Here is a 22626-nt window from a genome sequence, read left to right as displayed (position 1 = left end):
CCCAAGGGATGGGGAGCTGCCTGTTCTGTGATGATCATATTCCTGTAGTTTGGTTCTGTTCTCGGAAGTTTCCATGCTAATGTGTGGAGAGGACCTTCAACTCTCTGAAGTTCTTAACCTGTGATTTTTAACTCAGGGTAGATGCCCCTTCCCACAGCTTAGCCTTCTGGGACAGAAACTGGGAACTGGCTTTCTTGGGCTACCACCGCAGAAGCAGAGAAGTCCAAGAACATGTGCACTGAATGGTCTAGCTCATACACTAAGCAGCCCAATGACCTATACTGTGCTAAGCTGATTATGTGGACTCAGCATGTCTTTCCCATCTGTGACATCTACTCTCCTCTACTTTGCCAAGCCAGTGTAGAAGTATTCTATTAATTTCTAAAGGGCCTATAACCATGATATCTCTGCCTGTAGCATGGTTTTCTACACCATGTTCTACAGGATATTCTGCAGTCTATTTATAAATGTCCCAAGTGATGGGGCTCCCACTTTCCTGTGGCTCATCTATAGCCTCATAGATGTCACTGTCAGGAAGTGTTCTCTGAGATTTAGCTTAGATTTTCCTTTGCTTAATTCCATCCCTGTACTCCTGGGTATCCCATATTGCACTTCCCCATTCCCACCTCTTAATCAGTTCCCTTCACTTCTTGGTGTTCACAGCCTTCAAACTCTGGATGCTGTGTGGACCGTAGCCCTTTGAGAAGGGTCCCCTGGTGCCTTAGGAACACTGAATGCTTCAGGAGCATTAAACAAGCATTTTTGGGGGTTGTCAGTGCATCACCCACCATGCCTCTGAGCCTGTTCTCTCTGAGCAGCCAGCACTGGAGGGTTGTGAGCTGTGCCAGAGTGAGCTTGCATAAGGGTTTCTCTGGGCTACTTCTCACAGTCTCTTCTCTTGCAGCAAAGAGAAAAGCCGGCTGTGCTGTCACCTCACTGCTAGCCTCGGAGCTGATGAAAGACGATGCGTTGAGTGCAGTATCAAGCAAGGCATTAAAGAGCAGCGAAGCATCAATGGATGGAGGGGCCCATGATGATAGCATGGAGATGATCAGCCGTTCAAGCTAGGCCTGGGCCCCAGACTAGGGCTGAAGCCTGCAGGACTGAAAGAGTTTTACAGAGGAAGCAAAATACACTGGGTCACTTTGCAATCTTTTTTGCATGGATCTGAGGGGCAGTCTGATTTCCTTCTTGCTCTTAGGGCTGCTTGTGCCAGCTTTAGCCTTATGGTTTTTGTTCCATATCTTGTCTCCAGGCTTCAATCTTTCTGCCTCTCAAATTACAAAGCAAAAAGCTTTACCTGAATGTAAGCCATGCTCGGAGCAAGGTGAGAGACACTGGGTCAAGCTCTCCCTTCCCTGCAGGGGATGGTAGAGTGTACTGGGAAAAAAGGGGCATTGATGGAGAGGTTAGAGGCCACAGCCCCACCCAAACATATCCCTGCATTGGGTGTTGCCAAAGCAGGAACATTACAAGCTGCCTTAACCCAGACTTCTTTAGTTTGTTACTTTGGGGGACGCTGCTGGGCCAGGACAGCCAAGGCACCAGTTCCACGGGTGACTTTCCTCCAGCGGGTCTCAAGGTTCCCAGCCCACTCCCTTATCACGTGTATGTGGGAGGAAACCTTATAGGTAAATTTAGCTGGACTTCTACTTCTCCAACTGCTGTGCTGTGTTCTTGGACCGAGCACCTTATCCTGCGCCCTGACTCTACTGTGTGCTAGGAGAGAAAGGGGCTCTCTAGACACCTGAGGTGGGAAGCTGTGCCCTTGCCTTCCTCAGGACCTGCTGCTTTCCTGCTCTTCACATGCCCTCCCTGTGCTTGCTCTATTTATTGCTAGCATTCCCTTAGGAGAGCCCTTCCTGCCACTGTGGAAATTATGTCATAGCAGTGATAACCCAACAGGAAGAGGTGAGTGTTTGCTTGGGGCCAAGAAGCTGCTTCTGGTGTAGTAGCTGCCTCTGCATGCTTTGGAGCCTAGGAATAAAGGTTAAGTGTATTGTTGTGTATCACTAAGTGGCCTGAGGTTGAGACATCCTCCCACCCAGTGTCACATGCCTGAGTGAAAGCATTCACAGCAGCCCGCCGGCAGCATCTGCTCAGAATGAATCCAGGCTGCACTTCTATCTGCACAGGACTCTTTCCATTGTACACGATTTTCCAATCTTTTGTGGCAAATCCCTCGTGTTGCTGCAGCAAGGGCCCCAACTTCCTCGAGGCTGCTTGCTTCAGCTGTTGTGTTGTGCCATGCAGAGGAACTCCCCTCCCTCCTTGCCATGGCAACAGACAGGTGGAGCCTCTCTTTGGCTAAGAAATCACTTTGCAAATGTATCTATTTTTGTATCAGATTTTGTTTTAAAAGGAAATTTGAATGTAAGATAAAAATATCAGAAACATTTGCATGTTTGTGCAATTGCCTCCCTGCACCGTATGCCCCTCATTGTCCACTATAGGATGGAGGAATTGCCTGCCCGCCTGCAGCACAGCACTGTCCCTCTCTGTCCTCCCCGGGGGATTGGGCTGCCTACTTGCTGCTCTGCCTCTGGGTGCCATCCCCATGGGCAGAGAGCTGCTTCACTCGTGCACTGGCTGAGCCTGTCTGTTATGGGCATGAAATTAGGGGAGTGAAAACACTGGCTTTAGTGTCTCCCCTTCTCCCTGGTGTGAGATGATGTGTGATACTGTGTAGTTAAGCACCTATGGTTCTGGCAGCTCACAGCATTCCTGCTCCAACCTGGCCCAGTGGTGTTGGGATTGTGAAGGGCAGAGATGTGCCCGACATCCCAAGGCAGAGGGTGCGGGGAGCAATCCTGTCCCATGCCTCACGATGTTGTCAGTGGGCGCAATAGCTGGGAATGCCCATGGCTCGGCCCAGCTTCGGGCCCCTGTGTACTGAGGTGCTGCTATTCTTGTAATTTAATATATTTAAGGAGTCACGTTTGTGATGTGGCCGGAGTGATCTGTAAAGGCCCAGTGCAGACTGGGCCAGGCGCACACCTCTGCAGCTATTGCACCTGTGAGCTCTCTGCACACATGGACTGGGTGGGCAGGTGGGCTTTGCATGCACCTGTCCAACATTAGTGCCCCAAGCCCTGTACACTCTTTGCTGTGTAACTACCCTGCCTGTTGTGTCTGACCCTGAGAGCAGAGTGCCCCTCCCAGCTGCAGGCACAGCCAGCCCAAGTCCTTGCAGGAGGTTCTCTTCCTAGGGATTGCTCTTCACAAGCTGGGGTCACAGCGATAGGCTCCCATTTCTGCATTTGAAAGATAGTGAATTACAGGCATCTACTGTCCTCAGCTTATAGGACCTCTGCCCCATTCATGCTCTGCCTGTGGCACTCTTCGCCTTCCTCTTTCACAAAGGAAGGGTGTTGGGCCTGGAGCCTCTCGGCTGTGCTGGGGAAGAGAAGTAGCAGCATGGGGCCTGAAAGGTAGTTGAGTCTGCAGCATTCAGGGAAGGAAACAGGTTGGGGCCTTTAGCTCTGGGGAGAGAAAGCAGAAGGGACGTTAACAAGGAGAACCAGCCCAAACAGGCTCTGATTTTAGCTCATTCTGGTATCCAGTATTCCCCTGAAGTTTTGTGCAGGTTGGAGGAACGGGAATTGAAGACTGCTGCAAGAGAGGAGTGGAGGCCCTTCTGTGGAGTTACCTGTGGTACTCCGAGCAGCAGTATGGGTCTGTGCTCCTCTGCAACCTCCTCCCCAAACCAAAGGTGTCACACTGGAGTCTTCGCAACTTTTATTTTTAAATCTACTTTGGTTATGTTTGATAACAACAACATTCCATTTTCATAGTGTTGAGGTATTTCCTGGGACTTGTGATCATAGCTGATTATTTTGGTTTGAAATGTTAATAAAAAATTGGAACTGTGCAGGATTTTCAGCCTCCCACTTCCTTTTATTAACAGCATGACACTGCTGGGCCCTTTGTCAGTGATGCAATGGCCAAGGGTATCGTGGGCTGTCCTCCACAGCCCTTTCCAGCTGCATTGTATGTGATTGGAGCAGAGGTAGAGGGACATTTTCAGGACAGCTCTCTCCTCCCCATACCCAGTCAGTTTGTGAGGAACCCTGATCCCCAGATACACCCACTCCCATTGCTGTCACATGACTCAGCAGCTCTCACTTGTGACAGTGTGCAGTAAGCCTGAGCTCTGTTAGAGGATGCTCTCTAATACCCACCTCCGTCATGCTCCCAGTTGATTGTCTCATTTTATTCTAGTCTTACATGCTAGGGCTCCTGCCTGGTCCCCACAGTTATGTGATTTGTGAACACTTTGGAGAGAAGCTGGAAATTTGAGTTAGTGAGGTGCTTGTACCATGGAGCAGGACCTTGGGAGGAGGCAGCTGCCTCCTTATGTTCTGGAAATTCAGTCTTGTAAGAGAGAAAAGAAGTGATTGAAAATTCACTGGAGGAGAGAGGAGCTTCTGGAGTTCCTGGGTTGAGAGGAGGAAGTGTGGGACTGAAGCAATCTAGCTGTCGCCAGAGACAGTGGGATTTACCCCCACCCTGGAGACAGTGAGGGAGGTAAATTAACCTCACACCTCCCCAAGAGTTTGCTGGAGACAAGGACTGACCCCATCGACTGACGGCTCTACCTCTGCCAGCCACCCCGTCCACAAGCCTGACAGAGGGAGAGGAGCAGCAGCTTCACGGTAGTGGCAGAAAACTGAGCATTTTACTCCATCAATTGTCCTGGGCCTGGAGTTCATCTTAGAGCTAATAATGGTTGTGGGGCTGTGTATTACCTGCTGCAGCTGGTATGGTCAGAGATGTTGGGTGCAGCAGGCTCCAAGATAGCATGGGCATTGCAAAATGACACCAGGAGGGGCCATGTTGCCTTTCCATGGGCAAATGCCTGGCAGTTGGATACAATGCTAATAATTGAACCCAGAGAGATGATAGACAAATAGGGAAGGGCTCAACAAACCCCCAGGGCCAGACCAGTGGAGACTTGCCCAAGAGCTTTTATTCTCCACTAGAATCATGAGAGTTGTCTTCCTTGGTTTTGAATCTGTGAGTGGATGCTGGTCTGGCAGCTCCATGATCTCTCCGCGCATGAGGGCTTCTTTATTTGTACGAAAAATGGAAAAAATAAAAGTTATTTTGAGTACAAAAAGATGCTTGTGACCTTGACTTTTTTTTGCATCTTGTGATTTGTTCTCTCTTCTATGCCTTCTCTGTCCGCAGTGTAGATTTGGATATAGGACATACCTGAAGTACAGACCTCTGGCTCTTGAAAACCAGCTCAGTCTAATGGGATGTTCCCCTAGGAGTGGACTGAACCCCTTTCTGTGAATCATGAATCCCTCTAATGCAGGCCACGCTGAAAAGTTGGGTGTCCTCAATGTTCTATTTTAGGGCTGAGGAGCTGGAGCACAGCATTTTTGGTGCCTTCGAGACTGGCTATCCCCATCATCTGAACCCCTCTAGCAAGGCGTGGGGTGTCCAGGAATCATAGAATCTCAGGGTTGGAAGGGACCTCAGGAGGTCATCTAGTCCAGCCCCCTGCTCAAAGCAGGACCAATCCCCAACTAAATCATCCCAACCAGGGGTTTGTCAAGCCTGACCTTGAAAACCTCTAAGGAAGGAGATTCCACCACCTGCCTAGGTAACCCATTCCAGTGCTTCACCAGCCTTCTAGTGAAAAAGTTTTTCCTAATATCCAACCTAAACCTCCCCCACTGCAACTTGAGACCATTACTCCTCATTCTGTCATCTGGCACCACTGAGAACAGTCTAGCTCCATTCTCTTTGGAATCCCCTTTAAGGTAGTTGAAAGCAGCTATCAAATACCCCCTCACTCTTCTCTTCCGCAGACTAAATAATCCCAGTTCGCTCAGCCTCTCCTCATAAATCATGTGCTCCAGCCCCCTAATCATTTTTGTTGCCCTCCACTGGACTCTTTCCACTTTTTCCACATCCTTGTAGTGTGGGGCACAAAACTGGACACAGTACTCCAGATAAGGCCTCACCAGTGCCGAATAGAGGGGAATGATCAAGTCCCTCGATCTGCTGGCAATGCCCCTACTTATACTGCCCCAAATGCTGTTAGCCTTCTTGGCAACAAGGTCACACTGTTGACTCTCATCCAGCTTCTCATCCGCTGTAACCCTTAAGTCCTTTTCTGCAGAACTGCTGCCAAGTCGCTCAGTCCCTAGTCTGTAGCGGTGCATGGGATTCTTCCATCCTAAGTGCAGGACTCTGCACTTGTCCTTGTTGAACCTCATCAGATTTCTTTTGGCCCAATCCTCTAATTTATCTAGGTCCCTCTGTATCCTAGCCCTACCCTCCAGCGCATCTACCACACCTCCCAGTTTAGTGTCATCTGCAAACTTGCTGAGGGTGCAGTCCACGCTATCCTCCAGATCATTAATGAAGATATTGAACAAATTATCCTTTACTTGCAGTATCAAAATGCTATTAATATTAGAAATTCCACTCCTTAAAGAAAAACATAAATTACCAAAATTGTCATGGACACATATTCCCCAGGAACAGAATGTATGGACCCCTCAGGTCAAGGAAAGTGGTGATGAAAGAGCTGAGGTTTCTCAACGATAACCCAAAGCAGGGGTGAAGACCGGAGGCAAAAGTTGTTCTCCACACATGCCAGGGAGCTGGCTTCAAGCATCTATTCCAGAAGGACTTGAGCTGAGCTGCATGCATCTTTGTTTTTTTTCAAAGCTACCTGAAGTTTTGCAAGGACATAAAGCTGTTTCCATATCGCCATTGAGGAGGTACAAATGCTTTCCAATTCCCCTGTGTGTTGGGGCTCATGCAGGGATGAGCAATATTCTATGGCCTTGGTGAGGGATTGTTTATGTGGCTTTCCTATTTTTGTTCAAGTGGCTTTCCTATTTCCAGGATTGTTCCTAGTCATGTGTATGGGACAGGGTGGCAATGAAGGCTGTCTCCTCACTCTTTTGTGCACAGATCCTGGTGTGGCATTCCCCTGGTGTTATCTGGACCAGTGATCTGCTAAGTCACTCCAGTCCTTGACTCTGGGAGCCAGCCTTACCCTGCTCTGCTGTGAGAACCGCCACTCCTGGGCTGTTCACACACAACCTCCAGCATGTAAGCTGCTTGGATTGTGCAACCGAATGACTCTAGCTAATATCTCGGGTCCCAGACACAAGCCGAGAAACCTCCGTCTTGCAGTGTCCAGTTATGCCCGCTGAATGCTGCAAGCTTATATGAGTTCGTTAATTTAACAAAGAAATTGATATGTGCCAGGCTTGTTATTCCCAGGGGAATCTCTGACATGCTTCAAAGCAAACACGCTGCTTCAAGTAAAATAAACAAACAAATGTATTAACTACAAAGATAAATTTTAATTGATTATAAGTCAAAGCACAAGAAGTCAGATTTGGTCAAATGAAATAAAGGCAAAACACATTCTAAGGTGATCTTTCAGTGCCCTTACAAACTTAGATGCTTCTCAGCAGAGGCTGGCTGGTTGCCCTTCAGCCAGGCTCTCCCTTTTGATCAGTGCTTCAGTTGCTTGGTGTGATGTCCGTAGATGGAAGTGAAAGAGAGAGGAAGAGCATGACAAAGCCTCTCCCTTTTATCATGTTCTTTCTTCCCTCTTGGCTTTGCGCCCCCTGCCCCGACCTTCAGGATCATGTGAGCATTACCTCATTGTAGTCCCAAACTGAGCAAAGGAAGGGGGGTGACTCACTCGAGAGTCCAACAGATGCTTTCTTGCTGCCTAGGCCAGTGTCCTTTGTTCCTGTGAGGCTGGGCTGGGTTTGTCCCATACATACCCTGATGAGGTGTGAACTGCCCCTCTGCTCTTGGAAAGTTTTTGCCTGGGCTTCTTTTAAGTCATCAGGACACATTTTCAGCCTCCATAACTAGATACATGAAATTACAACCTATAACATTACTATAACAACAATGCTCGGTGCATCATGAGCCTTGCAGAGACACCCGACATGACAAACTTGCATTGGATACTACACAATCATAAGGATGAATATGGGGGTTTAGGGTGTTTCCCCGAGATACAGAACATCATGCCTTCCCCCTTAGTTTACTGCAAGAGGGTTAGTCACTGACTATCTTGAAGGCAGTTTGTGTTATAGTTCTCTTGGCATCCAGCCATTAAGGCCATGCAGCGGTATGCCTCAGTTTCCTCATTCACACACAGCAAACCAGGTTTGTTATAGTTTCTCTGCTGTGATCATCTTTAAATCTGTTTACAGGAATAAACTGAGAACTAGTGTTACCATAAGGTTTAACATCAGTTACAAAATTCTTATCCCCAAACTTAACATTAATACCAATTTTTTTTTATCACAGATGGGTGTTTACAAGTATCTTTATGATACCACGCCCTCTGTTCAGGTAGTGTAGTCTGAGGTTAGTTTGTTCATTACCCACAATGTCCTTTGAGTCTCTCCCATGTAATCAGTCACTGGCTTTTCTTTCCCTCCAGTGTTCCCCTCTGTGTGGGCTCTTAATCCTGTTTCTGGAATTTTGGTATCTCAGGGTCCGGCAAGATAAGGGTCCAGGAGGAGCCTGCACATTGCCTGGCCCTTTTGGGAATGGTCTCCCAACCCCAGGACTGTACATATACAGAAAATCCAGCTCCCTTTTTGGGGTTACCCTGTGTCCCGTTCCCCCCCCCCCCCCCGCCCCAAGCACGGAGTCCTTCCCTGCTCCCTTTTCCTAGAGGACTATGATCTGTGCTCTGTGGGCTAGGTGTGTTTACCCTTTGATCAGATACATCTTTTCCCAGCAGCTTCCCGTAACTGCTCTGGGTATCACCAGCCTGGGGGAAAACACCTCCTTCTCTGTCAGTTGGGTCATTTGTACTCTGGCAAACTACCACCTGGCAATTTCCTGGTCCCAACTCCTCTGTTATCACAGGCCTTGGAGCTGCATCTTGATTTAAAGAGACACAGTTACTTTCCAAAAACTTATCAGAAATAGCGTCCTGAAAAATTGGAACCTGGATTGGAGTACTCTGCCACCCCTTTCTCTGTCCCTGAGAAGTCAGCTGTGTGACTGCTCCCCTCCAGGAGGTCAGTTACACAGTTCCTTCTCAAACCTTGGGTCACAGGCTGAGTGCCTGGGTGCACAGATGCTGACCCAGCCATCCTCCTAGTGTCCCGGGCATCCTGCCCCAAGCGACTACAGTAGTGGGGAGACATTCCTTCCCCAGTTTCCTCCTCTGGGCCCCCTCCTAAGACACATTTCTTTGTGCTCCCTAGGAAGGGTTCTATCTCTTCTTCATCTGCAAAACTCTGCCAGCTAACAGCTTAATCACTGACAACACCTCTCCTGCTCCTGCACCTGAGGGCATGATGCCTTCTGCTGGAAAGGAGCTAGTTTCAGCCCCTCCCATACTTGGAAGCACAGTGCTTCCCTGGGTTATGGAGTCACAGGAATCCTCACCCAACTAAGTGGTTTTTGAGATCCCCTACCCCTTTTCTGGGCTCTCCTCTGAGACACATTTATCTATGCTCCGTAGAGACAGGTTTGTCTCTGGTTCAGCTGCGACCTGCTGGCAGCTAACAACCTGGACAGTTCTCTCCCTGGCAGGCATTACACCCCCATCCCTTCCAGATGTGGTGTTGCCTCCAGATGCAGTGCAGGAGTTGGTCTCAACCACCTTCCCACCTGGAAACATGTGGCTTCCCTCTGCTGCAGAAGAATCAAGGAGACTCTCTCGCATTCTCTCAGCAATTCCTGAGACCTTACCTTTTCCCTCGAGGGTCCCAGCATAAAACTCCTTCCTGCTGCAGGCAAATACTTTAACCTGAGCTACATGGAAAAAATCATTACCAAGGAGCAGGTCGACTAGGAGGTGTTCCATAACCCCCACAGTCCAAACACTTTCCAAACCTTCCCAAACCACATGGATTTTAGCTAGTTGTATGAGGAATCTGCTTTTTCCCACCCACACAACCTCTGCCATTTGGCCAGGTAGCATACTGGCCTTTGGGACCACACTCTGCTTAACCAAAGATATCTGGGCCCCTGTATCCCTCTGCCCCAAGTACTCCATTAATTTGGACAGCCTTAACTTGCTCCATATCTGGGTTCTGCAGAGGCTAATGTCACAAAACCAGTATGATAGGTTTCAATTGCTTGGGGGTGGGGTGGGGGGTGTTCTGTGTTGAGGACAGCAGAAGTAACATGAGCTATTGGTTGCCTGCTTCCTCCTAGCACAGGGCATTTATTCCTCAGGTGATCAGTGGAATTACACTGATAGCACCTTTTGGGCTCTTCTGCTTTTACAGGAGATTTGGGATAGGAGTCACCAGTAGAGGAATGTTTTTGGGTAAGAGAATGTTTAGGCTCCCAGTCCCCTTCTCTCTTCCCAGGGGCAAAATGGGATCCTCCCTTCCCACCAGTTTTAAACCCCTCTTTCTGTGGCCTGCCCTCAATAGACACCTTAGTCTGAGCATAGAATCATAGAATATCAGGGTTGGAAGGGACCTCAGGAGGTCATCTAGTCCAACCCCCTGCTCAAAGCAGGACCAATCCCCAACTAAATCAAAGGCATCAGCTAAAAAAGCCATCTCATCCACAGTCTTTACGTCTTTGTCCCATAGACACTGCTTCACTTCGGCCTTACATATGCCTAGGAAATGCTCTTGAGCAACAAGATCAGGCAGTCCCTTAAAACTCGCCACCTCTTTACCCCTTACCCATTTTCCCAACAAATCTTTCATTTTGTTTACATATTTCCCATTACTCATACCAATATCCCTCTTAAGATTCCTAAATTTAACTTTATATGTCTCAGGGGTAACTTTGCAAAACAGTATCTTTAAATTTACAATAGTCTAAAGCATCTTCAATAGGCATTCCATTGAATACATTTGAAACTTTACCAGTTAATTTTGCAATCAGGGTAGGAACTCTCTTATCAGGGATTTCATGTATTACACACAGTCTTTCAAAGGTAGTCAGATATTCAGCAATATCGTCATCCTCACTGTATGCAGGACATAAATGTTCCCATTTGTGGATTTTTGGAGTGATGGGAGTCGTTGAGGTCAGGGGCCTCTGGTTCTACTTCTCTAGCAGGTTCAGCTGGTGCATTCTCTCTCTTCTTTCTCTTTTTCTTTTGTCTCCAGTTCTTTCCATTGCAATAATCTCTGGTGCTCCCTCTCCTTTTCTGTAACCTGCAGCCTAAAAAGCTCCAACTTTGCAGTTGCTTCACTGCTTTCACTCATTTTCCTCCTTTCCTGTTCTTACTTCCCTTTCCCAAAATAAGCAAACAGAAAATAACTGACCTCCTCCTGACTGTTCTTAGCCACTGTGCTTAAGACTCACTTAAAATTGCAAATATGCGTGCTTAACATGTGAACTCCCCTTGGAGTAACAAGCCACATATACACCCTGTGCGACTGTGATGTTCCCCTGGTGTTATCTGGACCGGTGATCTGCTAAATCACTCCAATCCTTGACTCTGAGAGCCAGCCTTACCCTGCTCTGCTGTGAGAACCCCCACTCCTGGGCTGTTCACGCACAACCTCTGGCATGTAAGCTGCTTGGATTGTGCAACCGAATGACATTATTCAATATCTCCAGTCCCTGACACACCCCTAGGAATCTCCATCTTGCCGTGTCCAGTTATGCCCGCTGAACGCTGCAAGCTTATATGAGTTTGTCAATTTAACAAAGAAATTGATATGTGCCAGGCTTGTTATTCCCAGGTGAATCTCTGACACGCTTCAAAGCAAACAAACAAATGTAATAACTACAAAGGTAAATTTTAAGTGATTATAAGTCAAAGCACAAGAAGTCAGATTTGGTCAAATGAAATAAAGGCTAAACACATTCTAAGGTGATCTTAACACTTTCAGTTCCCTTACAAACTTAGATGCTTCTCAGCAGAGGCTGGCTGGTTGCCCTTCAGCCAGGCTCTCCCTTTTGATCAGTGCTTCAGTCGCTTGGTGTGGTGTCTGTAGATGTAGGTGGAAGAGAGAAGAAGAGCATGGCAAAGCCTCTCCCTTTTATCATGTTCTTTCTTCCCTCTTGGCTTTGCCCCCCTACCTTCAGGGTCATGTGAGCATTACCTCATTGTAGTCCCAAACTGAGCAAAGGAAGGGGGGTGACTCACTCGAGAGTCCAACAGATGCTTTCTTGCTGCCTAGGCCAGTGTCCTTTGTTCCTGTAGGCTGGGCTGGGTTTGTCCCATACATGCCCTGATGAGGTGTGAACTGCCCCTCTGCTCTTGGAAAGTTTTTGCCTGGGCTTCTTTTAAGTCGTCAGGACACATTTTTAACCTCATAACTATATACATGAAATTACAACCTATAACATAACATTACTATAACAACAATGCTCGGTGCATCATGAGCCTTCCGAAGACACCTGACATGACAAACTTTGCATTGGATACTACGCACTCATAAGGATGAACATGGGGTTGTAGGGTGTTCCCCCAAGATACAGAACTTCACACCTGGAACTCCCCAAGATGGGCATGTTTATAGGAGGGATGTGTCACAGTTCAGGGCAACTGCACCTGTGTTCCCACTCTGTGCTCCACCAAGGAAGAGCATACATTCTGGGCACTGAGCTCCTCAGCCTTCATGTGTCTCTCCCTTCTCACTAGGGTTTTTCCAGGCAGCACAGTTCCCTACCTACACTGAATTCCCAGTAAGCCAGACTGCCTGAACAGGCCAGCAACTGCCCTTTGCTTTCTTTCCAGAGGCTATGAACAGCATAATTGCCCACAAGTATAAATTACCACACAGCCATGGGCAGCAGATATCACAGGCCAGAGGAGTCTGAACCTCCCCAAACAACCCGATGTGGCCCTGCCCATGCTCCACCCCCATGCTCTTTTCTACCTGCTTCCAGTTCCCGCTCTTATGCTGGAGCGGGCCAGCCTGCAGTCAGGACTCGGGTAGCTGGGGCTGGTGCATGTGCCAGCCTGCAGCCTGGGGCTGCGCCACCCACTTGGGACTGAGGGCTTTGGGGGGCCAGCCGCCACAGTGGGGGGCCTCTGTGCTCTGGTAGGGGAGTGGCGGGGCCCAGACAGAAGGGGAGGGGCCAGTGGCTAGCCTTCCCCAATGGGCAGTTCACAGGCCGCCCATGCACACAGGCTTTTCTAGGCAAGTACATTTATTCTGAAGGTGAAAGCATTACAGACAAAACACTCTAAAACAACAGAAGAATGTATATATGTGCTAATAAGCTCACCAGAGGTCACCGCAACTCCAGCAAGGGCTCTGGTGGGAGTCAGTCCTTCAAATTCCAACAAGGGGTTTTTCTGTGGTTCAAATTCCGAACAGCCTTTGCTCAGAACTAGGATACCCATGAATGGGTTAGTCTTTCCGTTATATGGCTTGGGCCTTTGATTTTCAGATTCCTGGAACAGGTAACTAGACAGTGGTCCTCTCCTCCTTGCGTAAGTAGGGACATGGGCATTTGCATTCATCTCACCTTAGAGATTCCCCAGGCAAACCACTTGACTGTCCTAAAAGTCCTTTCTTGTCTGGCCTACTGTTCAGTACAGTCCACTGAAGTTAATAACACTTGCCATGGTTCACAATGATACGCAAACTTAATACAGAGTAAGGTCTCCCACAGGTATTGTGGGACTTTGTCGTAGTTGTCACAGAGTGTCAACCTCATTCTGAGCAGAGGGACAAATTCCATTTGTTTTGATGGTCTGTGGGTCTGAGTATAAATTTAAGGTGACATTTCACAGCAGAACTCCCACAGGTGGTGATGGGAATTTGCACAAGATCAAGGGGAGTGTGTCCTTAATTTAACATCGCTTAGTGGGAATCCAGGGCTTTTTCCTCCTTCCCTATCATCCTTTCTCTGTCTCCTCTTATTTCCTTCCCTGCAGCAGCTCCCAATTTCTGCCCCTGTAGGCTCCAGTCCACCCTGTTCCCTCTGCTAAAATGTACTGCAGTTAACATCCAAATTCCTTCACCAAGTAGTTGCTGACCCGACTTGAGGGGATGCCATTTTAGATTTGGTTTTGGTGAGTAGTGAGGACCTCATAGAAGAAACGGTTGTAGGGGACAACCTTGTTTTGAGCAATCATGAGCTAATTCAGTTTAAACTAAATGGAAGGATAAACAAAAATAGATCTGTGACGAGGGTTTTTTATTTCAAAAGGGCTGACTTTGAAAAATTAGGGAAATTAGTTAGGGAAGTGGATTGGACTGAAGAACTTGTGGATCTAAAGGTGGAGGAGGCCTGGAATTACTTCAAGTCAAAGTTGCAGAAACTATCAGAAGCCTGCATCCCAAGAAAGGGGAAAAAATTCATAGGCAGGAGTTGTAGACCAAGCTGGTTGAACAAGCATCTCAGAGAGGTGAATAAGAAAAAGGAGAGAGCCTACAAGGAGTTGAAGATGGGAGGGATAAGCAAGGAAAGCTACCTTATTGAGGTCAGAACATGTAGGGATAAAGTAAGAAAGGCCAAAAGCCATGTAGAGTTGGACCTTGTAAAGGGAATTAAAACCAATAGTAAAAGGTTCTATAGCCATATAAATAAGAAGAAAACAAAGAAAGAAGAAGTGGGACTGCTAAACACTGAGGATGGAGTGGAGGTTAAGGATAATCTAGGCATGGCCCAATATCTAAACAAATACTTTGCCTCAGTCTTTAAGGAGGCTAATGAGGAGTTTAGGGATAATGGCAGGATGACAAATGTGAATGAGGCTATGGAGGTAGATATTACCACATCTGAGGTAGAAGTGAAACTCAAACAGCTTAATGGGACTAAATCGGGGGGCCCAGATAATCTTCATCCAAGAATATTAAAGGAATTGGCACATGAAATTGCAAGCCCATTAGCAAGAATTTTTAATGAATCTGTAAACTCAGGGGTTGTACTGTATGACTGGAGAATTGCTAACATAGTTCCTATTTTTAAGAAGGGGGGGGAAGTGATCTGGGTAACTACAGGCCTGTTAGTTTGACATCTGTAGTATGCAAGGTCTTGGAAAAAATTTTGAAGGAGAAAGTAGTTAAGGACATTGAGGTCAATGGTAATTGGGACAAAATACAACATGGTTTTACAAAAGGTAGATCATGCCAAACCAACCCGATTCCTTTGAGAAGGTAACAGATTTTTTAGACAAAGGAAACACAGTAGATCTAATTTACCTTGATTTTAGTAAGGCATTTGATACGGTTCCACATAGGGAATTATTATTTAAATTTGAAAAGATGGGGATCAATATGAAAATTGAAAGATGGATAAGGAACTGGTTAAAGGAGAGACTACAATGGGTCATACTGAAAGGTGAACTCTCAGGCTGGAGGGAGGTTACTAGTAGAGTTCCTCAGGGATCAGTTTTGGGACCAATCTTATTTAATCTTTTTATTACTGACCTTGGCACAAAAAGTGGGAGTGTGCTAATAAAGTTTGTGGATGACACAAAGCTGGGAGGTATTGCCAAAGCAGAGAAGTACCGGGATATCAAACAGGAAGATCTGGATGACCTTGTAAACTGGAGTAATAGGATGAAATTTAATAGTGAAAAGTGCAAGATCATGCATTTAGGGATTAATAACAAGAATTTTTGTTATAAACTGGGGATTCATCAGTTGGAAGTAACAGAGGAGGAGAAGGACCTCAGAGCATTGGTTGATCACAGGATGACTATGAGCCGCCAATGTGATATCGCCACGAAAAAAGCTAATGCAGTTTCTTGGGATGCATCAGGTGAGGTATTTCCAGTAGAGATAAGGAGGTGTTAGTACTGTTATACAAGGCCCTGGTGAGACCTCATCTGGAATATTGTGTGCAGTTCTGATCTCCCATGTTTAAGAAGGAGGAATTCAAACTAGAACAGGTACAGAGAAGGGCTACTAGGATGATCCGAGGAATGGAAAACCTGTCTTATGAAAGGAGACTCAAAGAACTTGGCTTGTTTAGCCTAACCAAAAGAAGGCTGAGGGGAGATATGATTGCTCTCTATAAATATATCAGAGGGATAAATACTAGGGAGGGACAGGAATTATTTAAGCTCAGTACCAGTGTGGACACAAGAACAAATGGATATAAACTGGCCATCAGGAAGTTTAGACTTGAAATTAGATGAAGGTTTCTAACCATTAAAGGAGTGAAGTTCTGGAACAGCCTTCCAAGGGGAGCAATGGGAGCGAAAGACATATCTGACTTCAAGACTAAGCTTGATAAATTTATGGAGGGGATGGTATGGGATAGCCTAATTTTGGCAATTAATTGATCTTTGACTATTAGCAGTAAATATGCCCAATGGCCTGTGATGGGATGTTAGATGGAGTGGGATCTGAGTTACTACAGAGAATTTTTTCCTGGGTGTCTGGCTGGTGAGTCTTGCCCACATGCTCAGGGTTTAGCTGATCCACCATATTTGGGGTTGGGAAGGAATTTTCTTCCAGGGCAGATTGGCAGAAGCCCTGGGGGGTTTTCGCCTTCCTCTGCAGCGTGGGGCATGGGTCACTTGCTGGAGGATTCTCTGCACCTTGATGTCTTTAAACCAAGATTTGAGGACTTCAATAGCTCAGACATAGGTTAGGGGTTTATTATAGGAGTGGGTTGGTGAGAGTCTGTGGCCTGAGTTGTGCAAGAGGTCAGACTAGACGATCATAACGGTCCCTTCCGACCTTAAGTTTATGACTCTATGACTCTAAATGGGGGGGGGGGGCAGAGAAGTCACCATCTGAGCCATTGTTTCAGGCTTTCTGCAGATTCAGGCAGACCTACTCCATCAGTCCTAGTGTGTCATCACAGGAAGATTTTCTTCATAAGCATGAATGTTCAGACTGTGCAGAATTTGCACATGCTCCCAAGGTTGTATGACTGCACCAGGCAGGGTGGAGCAGCGCTGGTTGTTTGACACCTTCAGTTCAGTGTCTAATTCCAGGAGTTTGAAAAGCTTGGCCATAAAGTCTGTGTCATGGTGAATTCCTGGAGCCGGAACATTCTGAATGCTGTTTGCTTGGTTCTCAAGGGCTCTGTAGCAAGGAACTGTTTTCAACAAGTGATTTTGCAAGTTACCTTTGCCCTTTACGCTCCAGTTTCACGTGTCTCTGTTCAATCCTAGATCCTCCAAGTCTAAGGCTGTCCAGTTTGGTATTGACAATAGCGCTGTGCTCAGCATTCTACAAACACACAGTAGTCTATGCCCCAGAGAGCTTTCAGTTTGAGACAAACAGACAAAAGGATTCAGCACTCACGCAGAGAGCTGGTTCATAACATTGTTAGTTCCATTATTTCTTTTTCACTCTGCAGGGAGGAGATGGGGTTTGAGGTGGGCTTTTTGTTTAATCCCTCTCCGTATGAGGGGCCAAAATATTAGAGCTCGTGGAGTCCCTGTTCTCAGCCAGCATAGCAGATGGCTGCTGCCCACACTCCTCTGCCTGGAGGGAGTTTGAGCTCTTCTGCTCACCCCCACAGACTGGAAATGGCTGGGTCCTGTCTCTCTCCTGGGGGGAACAGGCAGTTTGTATATTAGATTAGATGAATTTGGCACCACTAGAAATGAGCTGATATTTCCATCAAGCACTGGTGAGAGACCACAGAGGCACCGCAATCCCACAGGCCTCATGTTCCAAGCTCCTCTGGTGCCAGCACCGTATGAACTTTCTTCAGTGTTTTCTTTCAAAAAAGAACGAGATAAGTCCATGGAGGACAGGTCTACCAGTGGCTATTAGCCAGGATGGGCAGGGGTGGTGTCCCTAGCCTCCGTTTGCCAGAAGCTGGGAATGAGCGACAGGGAATGGATCACTTGATGATACCTGTTCTGTTCATTTCCTCTGGGGCACCTGGCATTGGCCACTGTGGGAAGACAGGATACTGGGCTAGATGGACCTTTGGTCTGACCCAGTATGGCCGTTCTTATAAACAGCAAATGGTAATAGGCCTCATTGACACTTCTTGTGCATGGGAAATGCAGGACTATTCATGCTAATGTACAGGCTTCAAAAGTGGGTGAGTACTTTGCCCTCTAGACACTGACACAGATAAAAGCTTTACTTCTAATGCTGCCTAGGGGTATGTCTCCACAACTGTGCAAGGCAGGCTCAAGCCTAACCCCCCTTGTGTCCACACACCAATTGTGCTAATCTGTGGCTCAGACCCAGGGTCCCAGGACCCTGCAGGGCTGGAGACTCAGACCCCATGTGAAGCTGGGACCTAAGGTCTGAGCTCTATTGCTTTCCTGTGTGCACATGGCTCCAGTTTGACTTGGGACACAGAAGTCCTCCAGATGTATCCCAGAGTTCCTGGTGGCAGAGGAGCAGCACCGCAGGCAGCCAGCGCAGCATCTGGAAGCACCATTACTGCCTGGCCGAGCGGGCTCCCTGTTCCTGCTCCTCTTGCCGTGGCAGCAGTTTCTGCTTCATAGAATCATAGAAGATTAGGGTTGGAAGGGACCTCAGGAGGTCATCTAGTCCAACACCCTGCTCAAAGCAGGACCAATCCCCAACTAAATCATCCCAGCTTCGGCTCCTCCTCACTGCTGCCCAGAGTCAGGAGCAAGGCTGACAGGTGGGAAGTGGGGGGACATCCCTCCCCCAGCCATGCTGATCCAGGAGCTCTACCACTCCCCTTCCTGCAGAACAGCCACTTGGTCCCTGCTCTGCTCTCTGGCCCTTGCTCCTAGTCCCTGCTCCTCCCCTACCCCTGCCCTTGCTGGGGCTGTGAGTTCAGGGGTTCCCAGGCTGCGTGCACTGTCAGGGCAGCAAGTGGGAGCCAGCCCCAAAAACTTCCCTGCAGCCTTCTGCAGTGGCAGCTTCAGCTCCTCCTCAGTGCAGGGAAGATTTGGGGCTGGCTCCCACTCACCACCCTGACAGTGTGCTCAGCCCAGGCGCCCCTGAACACACAGCCCGGGGTGGGGAGGTGGAGGTGGAGGTGGAGAGCAGACCCAGCAGCTGCCCTGCAGGGAGTGGAAGCAGCAGAGCTCCTGGCTCAGTACAGCTGGAGGAAGGATGACCTTCAACATCCTGGCTACTCCTCCTCCCTGCAGGGTAGCCCCTTGGTTCTGCTCTGCTCTTCCCTGCCTCTCCCCACATGGGGCTGCTGCACACTCTCAGGGCAGCAAGTGGGAGCCAGCCCCAAAGACTCCCTGCAGCTTCCCTGGGATCCCTTATCTCTGCCTCCCAGGGTGCACTGGGGCAGGGATAAGGGATTCCTGGGGAGTGCTGGAGCACCTTGCACCCCAAGCCCTAAGGATGCCCCTCACTGAAACCTGCATTTTGTGTCAAACTTCAAAACAGCCAAAAATAAACTAGCCAGCCCACCCCTTCCCTGAACATCCCATGTTACAAATTGCCAAGTTTCATTTGAGTAGTTTGATGGCCCTGGAGCCTGGTGTCCTAATTATCCTCAGAACAGGGACACGTGGGCATATTCCTGCCAGAGTGACTCAGCCTGGAGGTGGAGAGCCCAGTTCTCAGGTTAGCTGGTAGTTTGGTATGAAGCCTTCTCACACCTCAGCCTCCAAGAAAGCTAATTATTCCATTTGTACTCGTGTGCTCCTTATGGGCACCTGAATCCCACCAATAGCACCATCACAGGTAGGAAACAAGGTGGGCAGTAGAGTTTTCCAACGGTGCAAAATATGCACAGGGCTGGAGTGTCGCAGGGCGGTGCTAGGCACTTTGGCGTGGTGATACTTTGATTCAAGTCTGTGCTCTGCAGTGTGGCCACCAGAGACTTAGATTTGAGCACAGGTCAGAAAATCCTTAACTTAGGGTTAAAATGCAGTGTAGATGCTCAAGCCCAGGGTTTCCTGACACAGGTCAGCTGACTGGAGTCCCACTAACCCTGGGAATGCAGTGCTGGGTAGGCATATGCTAAGAGAGGCTGTAAAGTCTTTCTGTAGCCAAACAGCTCCCACTCCACCCGACGCTATATGTGCAGTTTGGCTGCTGGCCAACATATTTCTGTGTAGATATACGCAGAGCACAGACTGGTTACAACACGGTCGCAGCCCATGCAGTTGGAGTCATATGTTCAAGGTTTCTGAACCTATCACAATTGATACAGGCACAGGGATATGCTTCAAAGATGACCTCTACAGCTGGGTCTCCAATTTTGTAGGGGGGAGGGGTTGAAAAATGTCATGCCCAAATGCAGGATTTGGGCTGCGGCATCTTTGAATAGGGGTCCCCGAGCGGAGTCCTGATCTCTATGTTTAAATATCCAGGCTGCTGCAGACTGTGTGCTGCACAGAGGATTGAACCAAGGGGCCCAATTGCTTGTGCACAAGCTCTTTTCTATAGAAACTGAGCTGAGCTGTCAAAGGTGAAACCCTGCAGACAGACATTCAGCAGAGCTGAAGGGAAGGAAGGGAAGTGGTGTAATGTCCAGTTTAAGTGCTCTAGAAACGTGAGCTCCTTTTATGCTGTTGGCTGAGAGTTTCAAGACTTTCCCTGAACCATGCAGCAGTAAAATGCTCCTCCTCTCTCCATACATTTGTCATTTGCTTCTTATAGGCTGGTGTGCCACAGCTGTGCTCTGTTGCCTGAAGTGTGTAGCCAAATGAGCCCTACATGATGACCAGAGAGTTCAATCAGCCACAATTGCAACCTGACCTTAGAGACAGAGCTGACTCTAGGCACCAGCAAAACAAGCAGCTGCTTGGGGTGGCACGTTTCTAGGGCGGCATTCTGGCACCGGCCCTGCCACCACTAGAAATGTGCCCCCGCCACCCCAGCTCGCCTCTGCCTGCGCCCCTGAGCGCACCGTCGCTGCTCCGCTCCTCCCACCTCCCTCCCAGGCTTGCTGCATGCGAAACAGCTGTTTGGCGCGGCAAGCCTGGGAGGGAGGGAGGAGAAGCCGAGTGGCGGCATGCTCAGGGGAGGTGGCGGTGGTGGAGCGGAGGTCAGCTGGGGCCGGGAGCGGTTCCTCTCCCCCGTTACTTCCTGCGCTCCCCCCCCCCCCGCTCACCTCTGCTCCGCCTGCTCCCCTGAACGCGTTGCCTCTCCCTCACCTGAGAGGGACGGGGAGAAGCAGAGCGGCAGCGTGTTCAGGGGAGCAGGCGGAGTGGAGGTGAGCCAGGGTGGGGGCTTGCGGGGGGAGCCGCAGGAAGCAATGGGGGGGGGGGGGAATTCGGCATGCCTGGGGGAGGAGGCGGGGAAGGGGTTGGGAAGGGCGGAGATAGGGTGGAGCCCAGGGCAGGGGGCATGAAAAAAAAGCGGGGACGGCCAAAAAATTTTTTTGCTTGGGGCGTCAAAAATCCTAGAGCTGGCCCTGCTTAGAGAGAATCAGTCAGCCCCAAAGCGTGCAGCTCACACTTACTAGGCTTGGAGACCCAACCCTCTTGCAGTCTCTGCAGCCCTGATGATGGGGAAACCCCAGCCAGCTCCCACAGAAGAGGAAGGCAGGGGGCTGACAGTACCTGCTGTTTGGAAACAAAGATAATGAATCCCTTCCCTTGAGCACGTCCCAGTGAGAGAAAACCTGGTGCAGCAGCTCCTGGCTCCTCTCCAGTTTCAAGTGAACAGTCTAAGCCATTAAAGCTGGAATCTGGGCCCCAATTTAGGGATGCATGGTGAGGCCCTTGCTGGGTTTAGCACCTCAGCAGTTGAGGAGGGTATTTTGAGGGTGGCTAATTATGGTGGAAGATTGTATGACAAAACTACTCAAATTACTGTTATGCAGAGTAAGTGGTCCAAGAGCACATGGTGCCAGACTGTCCAAGTAAAAGTGGCTGCAGCCCTTTCCTGGTTAATCCTTGGCCTTACTGAGTGGGTAGCTGAGTATTTCAGTCATGTTTCAGGCTCCCTTCAACCAGTCATGTTCTGTCTAGGCTCTCAAATAGAGGTGTTCTGTGGGGTCAGCCAAAGCCCAAATGTCAGAGAGTCTGGCAGGCCTGCTGGCTGATCCCGCGTGGAGGGCCCGAGGCCTGGGCACCACTTGTGCCCCATCTTTGGTGGGTTTTGTCATAGTTCAAGGCTGGCTGCACCTTTGCCCCTACTTATGCTTGGAGTGCAACACCCCCTCCCCCACCCAGGTATGATTGCCTTCCCCTGTCCTGGTGATACTCAGAGTGCAGAGCCCTGTGTACGAACTGGGATTCCTCAGCAGGCCTGGTGGGGGGATCATGCCCTGCTTGTCTCCCCTTTGGGAGTGGTGACCCATGTGCTTGTCCAGTGCCATAGAACAGCCTTTCCAAAGTGGTGTTTGATCCCGACAGAAGGGTCACGGCTTACCAGGAGCAAAGGGTTTGTAACCAAACCCATGGTCTGCACTTCTGCCTCACCTAATGCTTAGGTTGGTCTAGCTTATCCAGCCACCCTACCTTCTGGGGACCGCGGTTCAGGCTGCTTCCTGGAACTCCCGTAGGTCCGTCTCCCTGGCTTCAGAGGCCGACCTTTTATCAGACCCAAAGTTCTTTGGCTGCACGTATCTCTTCAGTCTGGTCAGTGTATGCAGCCTGGGGGGTGGGGGTGAAAGAGAGGTTTCCAAGCAGGTGGTTCTCTGCATTGTCCTTTAATGAAGGGTGCATGGCTCTCAGAAGCGTTGGGTCACTTTCTGGCCTACTGCACCCTAAGCCCTGCCTGAATTAGCCCTAAGTCACACAGCAAACACAGTCACCATCACACACACAACTGTACACAACATGAACACAATGCTACAGGCATCTTCCACATCCTTCACCAGCTTGTGTGGGACTGAAGTGGTGTGTAGCCCTCTGTGGGT

The 22626-nt window shown here is 48.8% G+C and overlaps 1 protein-coding gene across 1 annotated transcript in view; it reads left to right on the top strand.

Annotated features, from left to right (window-relative positions):
• The window catches only part of DIAPH1 (diaphanous related formin 1), a 164937-nt gene extending 161061 nt beyond the window's left edge, over positions 1–3876 (top strand). Inside the window, exon 28 of the mRNA XM_075131417.1 lies at positions 905–3876. Within this exon, the coding sequence (XP_074987518.1) occupies positions 905–1068 (164 nt within the window). The 3' untranslated portion in view covers positions 1069–3876. The remainder of the gene's footprint in view (positions 1–904) is intronic.
• The last annotated feature ends 18750 nt before the right edge of the window (positions 3877–22626 follow it).

This window comes from Caretta caretta, chromosome 8 (assembly GCF_965140235.1).
Source record: "Caretta caretta isolate rCarCar2 chromosome 8, rCarCar1.hap1, whole genome shotgun sequence".
Lineage (NCBI taxonomy): Eukaryota > Metazoa > Chordata > Testudines > Cheloniidae > Caretta > Caretta caretta.
The sequence above is the reverse complement of the archived record's forward strand: the minus strand, read 5'-3'. Positions and strand labels throughout refer to the sequence as shown.